Genomic DNA, 10,157 nt, shown 5'->3' with positions numbered 1-10,157 from the left:
CGTGGAAAGCTCAGTTAAGGAATACAAATTCCTTACGGAATCATTAACTTCTCCCAATGCTATCCTACCCCATTCCCCACCACCACCACCACCCTCACTGGAGAGCAGGGCACAATGGTTCCTCTCCTGGCAAGTTAAAAGCAGAAAAGATATGTCCCTGGCGTTTCTTTCAGCGTACTCAAAAAGCTGATCTCCCGGGATTCTGTATGGAATGAAAATACAATGTATTTCATCTGCAATTATTAATCACACCAAGAGGGAGGGCTTTTTTTCCCCAGCCTCCACCCTTTCTTTCTTCCGTCCTTTCCGAGATGCCTCTCCAAGCTTTTAGCCCAATTCCCTCTCTTTACTACAAAAGCCCTACTCACTCAGGGCGACGTAGACAATGTTGAAGGAGAAGATGTAGATGGTGAGGAGGGACAACGAAAGGATGAAGAGGTAGAAATAACGGTAGTTCCTCTTTCCTACACAGTTCCCTACCCAGGGACAATGATGATCAAAACGCTCTGTAAAAAAACAAACAAACAGAGAAGCTTGATGCTTTGGTGCCATCACAGAAACTTCAGCCAGATGCCAGCATGGGTAGAGTTTCACTCACATCCCAAACCCACGCTGGAATCCTTCTGGCTAACTATGAAACTGATTCATGCACTCAATTGTTGAGGTGGGAGTATTGTCAAGCGGGCAACTTCTGCCTTCCAAACCCACATCGGTTTAAGAAGCATTCCTCCATGATAGCGTGAAACATAGCAACCTACAAGAAACGGGCTGTCCGAATTTTTATGTGCATAAGTGAAGTAAAGGGGCGTTGTCTTACCTGAACGCCTTTTCTCAGTACGGAGATGGAAAACCCACCGGTGGATTCTCCATCTCCTGTACTGGAGAACCTACCATTGGCCAATGCGGGCAAGGCAGAGGGAACAAAAGCCTAAATAAGCCGTTTGGGACAAGGTCTACTTTATCTGAACCCGAAGACAATAACACAACACAAGCTCTGATGCTCTGCTTGCAGGTATTCTCATCCTGTATTGTAGGGAAGTTCCAAACCACAGCAGACGCAGACCGTGTGGTAGCTTGCGTGGCATCAAAATTACAAACCAAGGACTCCTGCTTTCATTTCACTGAAAGTCTAGAATTTACAGTTAAAGACAGGTTTGCAAACTGGCGCCTGTAGAAATCCTGCATCCGGTGAGTGGAGTGGCCAGGCCTTCAATTTTGTTTTCCCTTCAATCAGTAGCAAAAAGGAGTGCTTACTTCCTTAGAATGTCTGAATTCTGCAGAGCAGCATATAGCAGCCAGCTCACGGACCATTGGGAGAGCGTACTTAGGTGCCTTTTTCCCAGCCCTAGAGCCCTGAAGGGATTGGACTGCAGTTCTGTCACTCACCCACACAGTTGTCGCAAATACTGCAATGTGAGGCCCGGGGCGGACGGAAGATCTTGCAGGTATAGCAGTACTTCAGCTTCACGATCTGGTTATTGATCTGGAAGTTCTTAATGCGCGGAGGTGGCCGCTGGCCGGGAGGCACCGTTCCATTGGTTGCCTCTGAAATGAAAGCAGACCTTTCGCTGCCTGACCTTTGCCCATCTCACCGGGTGAAATAGGGGGAGAGGGAAGGATTCTAACATCCTTTGGCTGGCTGGTTTCGCCATTGGCCACCCACGTACCTATTTCCATTTCAATGAAAGCTGCCTCGTCAGGTAGGGCCCGTGGAATAACTCCTGGGTCACTGAAGCTTGTCCGCAAAAGGGTGGCCATTGCAAACAAAAAGAGAATGACTCCAAAGACGGGGATAGCTGGGGAGAGGCGGAGAGCGAGATACTGGCACCTGGAATGAGAAAGAATTCAAGACTTTAAAAGGTTCCAAAAAAAGGGCTCCAGGCAAGAATCCAAGAACCGCAGATTTCCATCATTTCACTAGAGGCCACAGAAGGGACTTCTTGCTGCAATTTGCTTTTTTTTAAAAAAAAAAAAAAAATCCCTTTCTAAAAACAATGCTTGTCAATCCCACATTTGCTGGAAGCTCTTGGAAATATCTCAGCCAGCTTCCAGTGCAGGCTTAAAACCAACTCACATTTGTCTAAAGACCTGCACTGATTACTGCCTCCCTCCTCCTGTGGCATTTATTGACACGCTCTGTTGGCACTTGTTTAACAGCCCCAAGGAGTCGAAGTAATGTTGAAAGTATAACAATGAGCAAAGGCACAGGCCCTTGTTTACGCAGTATTTTGCAGGTGAAAAGTGTTTAATGTAAGTTCCAAGGTAGTCTACATACAGGCTGGGTTTGACCCTCCATACTTGAGCTGTAACACAATGATTACACCCTGGACTCACAGGGAGCTATTAAAGCTAGACTTGCAAATGTGAAGGTATGTATGGGTGCGTAACAATTTTTTTGCATGGGAACAAGTGGACTGTACCATTCTTCTTTCGAATCCTAGCCCTTCCACCCCTGGCCGAGTTTCTTACACAATTGTTTTATTTCATTATTGAATTATAGGGAGGTGTCTCATTTAGCTTATAGCTCTAAGTCAACCAATAGCCAGGTTTCAGACCAAAATCTTTCTCAGAGCTATCTACATGTCAGCCATCCAATGACTGACCAGGACATTAATAAAATAGAACAGGAAGTAGAGTAGAGACATATAGAATGCTATCGAATTTCTTCTACCCCCCCCCCCACTTTAACAGTATTCCTGCCTATAAAAAACAAAAATGGCAATAGCACTTAGACTTATAGTCCGCTCCACAGTGCTTTACAGCCCTCTCTAAGCGGTTTACTGAGTCAGCGTATGGCCCCCCCAACAATCTGGGTCCTCATTTTATCAATCTCAGAAAGATGGAAGGCTGAGTCAATCTTGAGCCGGTCAGGTTCGAACTCCTAGCAGTGGGCAGAGTTAGCCTGCAATACTGCATTCTAACCACTGCGCCACCACGGCTCCAAGGTATCACAGAAATAGGTAAGAAGGGGTTGAGGAAAAACTCAGCAGGCACCACCCATCTTCTGGATGCGTGTAGAACAGTGTTTCTCAACCTTGACAACTTTAAGGCATGTGGACTTCAACTCCCAGAATTCCACAGCCAGCAATGCTGGCTGTGGAATTCTGGGAGTTGAAGTTCACATGCCTTAAAGTTGTCAAGGTTGAGAAACACTGGTGTAGAAGAAATTAAACAAGAGGGAACAACCAATTCTAAAGCAGCTGCCAACTGAGAATCTCTTCTCTGTTGCAAGGAGAGAAAATGAGATGGCTGAAAGTTGCTCGATAGACTGTCCTACTGGAGAAAATTAGCACAACATAAAATGCACTGTAGTTGACTCCATTTGTCTTCTCCTGGTCAACCCTCTCTTCCCCTATTACTCCCAAGAAGGAATGATTACATCAAAGAAAACAAGTTGCACACTCTGTATATTCACTTTTGTGCCAACACCCTCACATTTTACACTTACGTACGAGTACGTCTAAATGTTTATTTTACCCAAAGAATTCTTCTTTTAGGGAGATGGTTTCGAACAATCGTGTGCCCGTTTTGCAAATGATTAAAAAAAAAAAAGAATAATGATGATGATGGAGGAAAAGCTCACACAGATAATTGTGATCATCTAGGACGGTGCTGATCTCATATTTCAATCAAAACAATCAGACATACTTAATGAGTTAAAATGTCCAGCACTTTAAATACTGAGAGCGGAGAATAAGAGGAATAACAAGAGCAAGATTTTTTCGCTCATGGGTTATCTACCGGTACAGTATGTACTACTAAAACTCTCATATCCGTAACCTTTAACTGGGTGATACGATGCAGGAACAGAGGTAAAATGTTTACAATCACGTATATCTCGAATGGATACTCACTGAAACAATGGCAATGGGTGACAGGTTGTCTAGTTTTATATATTTTAGCTGCACAGTAGCCCAATTTAGAGGGATTCCAAATTTATCATCCCCCATCCACCTCTCCTACTTTGGGTATTCCATCATAAACACATACATGACACAATAAAAATGTTTGCACCCCAAGGAACACATACACTTCTGTATCAAATTGGCAGCCCTGCCCCTTGGGAGAAAAGGCACATCGCCAGTAATAGTATTCCATGCCAACATTTTTATCTGGTTGATCTAAAAGCGCAGGCAGGAAGTATATTGAAACACAAACAGCATTTAAGCATTAATGGAAATAAGTTCACATGACTTAGATAAACTTATTCACAACACAATCAAGTTGTTTTGATAACATCTGCTTTCTTTAAAAAAATAAATACCTGAACCACCTATCCCACTCCGAAAGTCAAAACTATTGCGAGGGAAAAAGACCCCCACAGCTTAAATACAGTAATAGCTTAAATGAATCACAGTGATTTCTTAAAATAATCCTTCTATAGCTTTCAACATTTCTGGAAGCAAGGTTCAAATGCGGAACATTCTGGTTCTTTCTTTCAAAGTTCCATGTGCATCAGAGGCAAAATGACTGTTTTGTTTGGAAGTGACACAATCAGCCAATTAACCTTGTCTCACAGGCTAACCACGCATAAGAAAATCAACATTAAGTTGCTGTTTACTTTCGCTCTGAATTTATACAATAGCCCTCAATGATATCCTTCACCATGTCCTTTCTCAACCTCTTCTCATTTCTGCTTAGAGGAGAATGGCAGGATCTTACTGAAATGTTAACAAATACAAGCACATCTATTAAAAAATTCAAAGCACTCTTTCTTCATTTAGAAACACTTCCCCAGCATCACAGGTGGTTAGAACATCATGGTCTTTATCTGTCTAATTTCTTCTTGCAAACCTGAAGAGTGGAGAAGAGATCGAAGATGTACACTGAACTAATAACATGAAGTTCTACAACTTCCACTTCCATATAAATTGATATAACTGAATTAACCTTTCTAGAAGTTCACATATAGCAATCTTTTCTCTACTGTCTTTTAATGCTTAAGACACATCTTCCCAGTTTTCAAACATAACCTTTCACATATTGGCATAGCTTTTTATGTCTAATATTTGATATCATCAATCAAGCAGCTACATATAAAGTGCTGGACAAGACCTCTGGTTACTATACTTCCCACTTTGCATTAGTGCTGATTCATGCCAAAGTGCAGACTGGGGTAATATTTCCCCTAGATTTTTTCAGTGAACGCTATTAAATCATATAATTCATGGAACGGTTCTACCCATTCACTGTTTTGCCACATTCTCTAACCTGAGAACAACTTACTGGACAATACTATGATAGTTCTGATATTGCCACTCTGGACCCAAGGTGGGAGAGCAGTGTCTAAAGATATTACTCTAGGAAAATACCAATATGGTACAGGGACTAATATCAGAAAAGGGGTACAGAGACTCGGGTTCAGCTTCCATCCACAATGCCACGCACAATCTGGGCATCTGAAGGTTGTTCAGATATGAACAGCTCTTTTTGCCTAATCCACCTTCTATGATTTTACAAGAATAAAAGGAGTGGGAAGAACTACACATCAACCTGAGCTCTTTGGAGAAGAATTCAGCATAGTTTATTCAGAGCTGAGGAACTATTTCTGAAATTTTCTCAAAGGCAGAATTCAACGATCTCTCTGGGTAACAATGTTATCCAATTAACACTGTTTAATGAATACAACAGTATTTGTTTTATGAAGATATGCCTTCTCCGCCTAGGACTCTTGACAACTCACAAGATAAAAACAAACTATCATGAAAGACAAATAGTAAAATCAATAAATAGCAACTCATCACATAGCATTTAAGCTGCAGAATGCTTCCATAAGTTGACTGTTTCCTTCTACCCCCAAAAGGTCCATGGAAAAAGCTGCTTTGCAAAATAAAAACAGGAATGGAGTCATCCTCATTTCAGTATGGAGGCTATTTCAAAGTGAAGGAGCTATAATTAGAAGGCCTGGTTCCCCACTTCCTCCCCCCTAACATTAACTTGCCACCCTCTTGACCCTTCCTCACCCATAACATTAATCTTCCTACCTTGGGGACTGGATGGGCAGGGGGTACTTTGGGTCACATGGTACCCAAAATAGCAGCAACCTGAGCCATATGGGGCTTTTATAAGTGATTAGCAACACCTTGAGTTGCACCCAAGAGGCTTCTGATAAAGAGTCCACTTGTTGACAAGTGACCACTCAATTAGAGTTTCCAAATTGCCTTCAAGGACAGTTTCATAAACAGTAAATTGTAATAATCCAAACACAACATGACATGACAAGGTCATGAGTTACTAATTTCCTGATCCAAAGAAGGTCACCACTCACGCATCATCAGAGTTCCTGAATACAACCCTCCTGGCTGTAATTTCCAGCTTTGATCCAAGGCAGGAGTCTCCCAAATGACCCCCAAATCTTTTTGGACACAGTCACCCCATCCAGGGCTAAACAAGGAAGAACTCCGAGCAAATTCTAAGTTAACAAAAGAAATTAAATGGCCAAAGGCTGAATCTCGAGATTTAATTTTCATGGATGAGAAGCGGGCACTCAGACCAGTCTGCCCCCTCTCTCACCAGCAAATGCTTGAATGCTCATCAAAGTGAGTTGAAAGGCATGAGTGCCAACATATAAACATTTGTGTAACAAGACTGATCAATCACTCTATTATCCTCATGAAGTGCAACAGTCATAAAACCCTAAGGAACCCATTACAAATTGAGGCAGCTAAGACTGGGAAGAGTGATGCAGTGTCACTGAAGGAGATGGAGGTAGACAATGCCAGAATCAAGATATAAAAGATTGGCCTTGGATATACACACAAAGCACCCGGAGGACCATAAAGGATACTATGCTTCTATAAGTCCCCTTCATGTTCAACAAGCTATCTTATTCAGAATGCCAGGAGATCTAGCAGCAAAGTCGGTATTTATATAAATATTAAAAATGAACAAATATAAAAAAAAATAGTCCAAAGCAAACAGGTGAAAATAGGCATGGCAAGATGGTCTAAAATATTAGAAGTAAATCTTCTTTAAAAAGCATGTAGATTTTTTTTAAATAAATTCTTTTGGTAGAACTCTAAACAACTGTTCCAAAACAGAGGCTGTGAGAGAAGACACGACTGAAAATACCTGTTCCTACTAACCACAACTGCAGCTGTGGATTTCAGATGTGCTCAGAGCTTTAACAGGAAATATGAGAAAAGGTATTCATTAGATACTGTAGCTCCAAAGGATGAAGATATGGGGGACAGTGCCATACATGCCAATTTCCTCTGGCGTCCACATTCCTTCATATCAGATTTAGTTCCAAAAAAAAATAATCATGAGCCAGTGAAGACAGCAGTCCACCAGTATAACTAGAATTCCCCTTCAGTCTGCAAAAAAAAATGACCCCTGCACATGCTTGTTTTTATATACTATGCATTAAACCACATCCTTTTCCAGAAATGAATCTTCCTTTGACCAGCTGACCAGGTTATGAACCTGAGAAGCAGAAGTGCATAAATTTCAGAAAAAACACACAAAAGCCTACGGGCAGTTGATTATTAAATGAATCTGCTTTCCCCACTGACTTTGCTTGTCAGAAGATCACATAAGGTGATCGGATGACCCTGGGGCAGGGGTAGTTCCAAAAAGGTTCCTGCAAAGTATGCTACAAACATTATTGGCAGAAGACAACCAACATCCTTTTATTATGCCATTTCCTAGTTCATACTGTAAGCCACTCCTATCAGAATATTCTCCCAAAGGTGAACCATATTCTGGGAAACAAGGCATTCTGGTCAATAGCAAATCCTGCCCAGTCCACAATGGAACTCGCATCTCTCTAACAAGGCAAATGCATCCAGTCTCTACCATTCAAATCTCTTTGAAATCTGACACAGTATTCCATACCAGGAAAGGATTCAAGAATTTTCTTCACTTTTTACAAGGGATTAAACGTTACTGTATTAAATTCCTTCATTTGATTCAGCTCTTTCAAATAAGAAACCACAAGAATGAAAGCAAGTTTTAAGCAGAAGTACCTTTCCAAACAGAATTCTGACATCATTTAGCAAATCTTTCTTTAAAAACAAATAAATAATGGAGATCGATTGTTGGCATGTGCTGCTTTGACCATTTGACCTTTGGTATGTTCTTTGAAGTATGTACTGGTGGGGAAAAAAAAAACAACAGAGACAACTTCATTGCTTTCATCCAAAGCGATCAAGGGGAAAAAGCATATTCATCTCTACAAGAAGCCAAATGGACTGTAGCATGCTAGATCAACTATAATCTATAAGAAGGTGGGCCGTTAATGAACTCCAGTCTTGTGAATAAAACATTCAAGCAAATAGGTCAATCTTTACGAACTTACTCAAAAGCAAAGAAGAGGGCACACGTCCCCACAATGAGGAAGAGTGTCAAATAGAAGATGCCTTTCTGACGGGCCATCATAATGCGCCCATCGCAGCAGAAGGTATTCCTTCCTGGCAGCTTCTCCCATTTCCGCGTCACCTTCTTCCTTGCTATCATCACAGACATGGCTGCACCTTCACCAAAGGTGGGATAACTCGGTAATGGCCTGTCTCCACTCCGGCCCCTGGGAAGCACACACCATCCTCAGCAATCCAGCCTCAGCCCCTGGAAAGATAAGCAATAAGGTCAACACAATTCCTCACAAGGCACTTAGATTAGGAACTGGTCCAAGCTATTATTACTGGAAGCAAATCCTTTCTGGCACACCCACATCCTACATTTAGCTTTAGTCACCGTACAATTTCATTAAGCAAGAGACATGCCTGACAAAGAAGGAGAGAACACGTGCCGAAGATTCTCGGAATGAAAGAAACCTGCTTGATCCAGTATTGGGCGATTGATCATGACTTCCTCTGGCCAATGAGACTAGTTTAAAACAACCCAAACTCACTTCGACTTCACTGCATTCCTGACAAACCTTTCGTCTTATTCAGAGGATAAACAGAGCCTAAGAACCGCATCGGCCGTTTCATGCAAGGTTTGTTTTCCCTCCTCCTGACATGTCAAGTCTGTGCTACAGAGAGTAAAGCCTCATCCAATCAAAATAATATTTCATCACTTACATTCCACCTGTAACCACAAAATGCTGCATGGATTTCCGGGCACTCGTCACGAAGTTAACACCCTGCATCAGAGCGTTCTCCAGCACAAAGCCTTTGGACCAAGCCCAGACGTCCACGCGCTGGCCTTAGTCTACGACTCCAAAGTTATCCAGTGACCAAACCCACCTCTTTCCCTACTGAATCTGGTTCCAGACTTGTTAATAATTCAACTCGCCTCCGTCTCTTCCTGCCCCACCTTTTCTCCCACTGCTTTAAGCCGCACAGACCGACAATGAGAATAAATCATTTAAAAAAAAAAACAATATCTTTTTTTCCCCAGCTTGAGTTTTGCAAAGTCTCAACCGCCCACAGCCTCCTGACTCTCTCCCCAACCAGGATCCTGAACGAGTAAAGCAAGAGATTTATTTATTTGATTTGATTTTAGAATAGATATTTATTGGGATTTTTATTATCGCCTGTTAGCCCCACAGACCGACAATGAGAATAAATCATTTTTTTAAAAAAAACAACAATATCTTTTTTTCCCCAGCTTGAGTTTTGCAAAGTCTCAACCGCCCACAGCCTCCTGACTCTCTCCCCAACCAGGATCCTGAAGGAGTAAAGCAAGAGATTTATTTATTTAATTTGATTTTAGAACAGATATTTATTGGGATTTATTATTATCGCCTGTTCACCGCCCTGAGTCCCGTAAGGGAGATAGGGCGGTATACAAATCTAAATAAACATAAACATACACATAAGAGATGAGGATGTGCTGGACCAGGAAGCCCACTCACAGACCCACTCTTTATATTTTATATTCTTATATAAATTTAATAAATAAGAATAATAAGAATAAGACCCACTCAAATCGGGAGTCCAGGCTCAAAATAAAGGGGCTGGGCTCCAAAACAAGCAGGAGATCCCACCTTTTTTTAAGGCTCGTCTCAGCCACCCTTCAAGAAAAGGAGCGACAGAAAAACACGGGGAGAGGAAAAATTACACCCCTTTGGGTAAGGTGAAAATCAAAAGCCGGGAGGACCGAGTCTGAATTCTGTATTTTTCAACAGCGAGGTGGTTCTTTTGTTTGCTTGCTTGCATGCTTTGGGGAGGGAATGAAGGGTCTGGGTTCAACGCGCGTCCATCCACGCGGGC

The 10,157-nt window shown here is 41.9% G+C and overlaps 1 protein-coding gene across 1 annotated transcript in view; it reads right to left on the bottom strand.

Moving 5' to 3' along the window:
- ZDHHC9 (zinc finger DHHC-type containing 9) overlaps nt 1–8,466 on the bottom strand; it is a 10,369-nt gene extending 1,903 nt beyond the window's left edge. Inside the window, exons 1-5 of the mRNA XM_015820587.2 lie at nt 8,300–8,466; nt 1,668–1,828; nt 1,387–1,545; nt 369–506; nt 143–202 (exon numbers count right to left, since the gene is read on the bottom strand). Of these exons, the coding sequence (XP_015676073.1) occupies nt 143–202; nt 369–506; nt 1,387–1,545; nt 1,668–1,828; nt 8,300–8,466 (685 nt within the window). The remainder of the gene's footprint in view (nt 1–142; nt 203–368; nt 507–1,386; nt 1,546–1,667; nt 1,829–8,299) is intronic.
- Between the last annotated feature and the right edge of the window lie 1,691 nt (nt 8,467–10,157).

The sequence above is a fragment of the Protobothrops mucrosquamatus genome, unplaced genomic scaffold (assembly GCF_001527695.2).
Source record: "Protobothrops mucrosquamatus isolate PMUCROS unplaced genomic scaffold, P.Mucros_1.0 scaffold1146, whole genome shotgun sequence".
NCBI lineage: Eukaryota > Metazoa > Chordata > Lepidosauria > Squamata > Viperidae > Protobothrops > Protobothrops mucrosquamatus.
The sequence above is the reverse complement of the archived record's forward strand: the minus strand, read 5'-3'. Positions and strand labels throughout refer to the sequence as shown.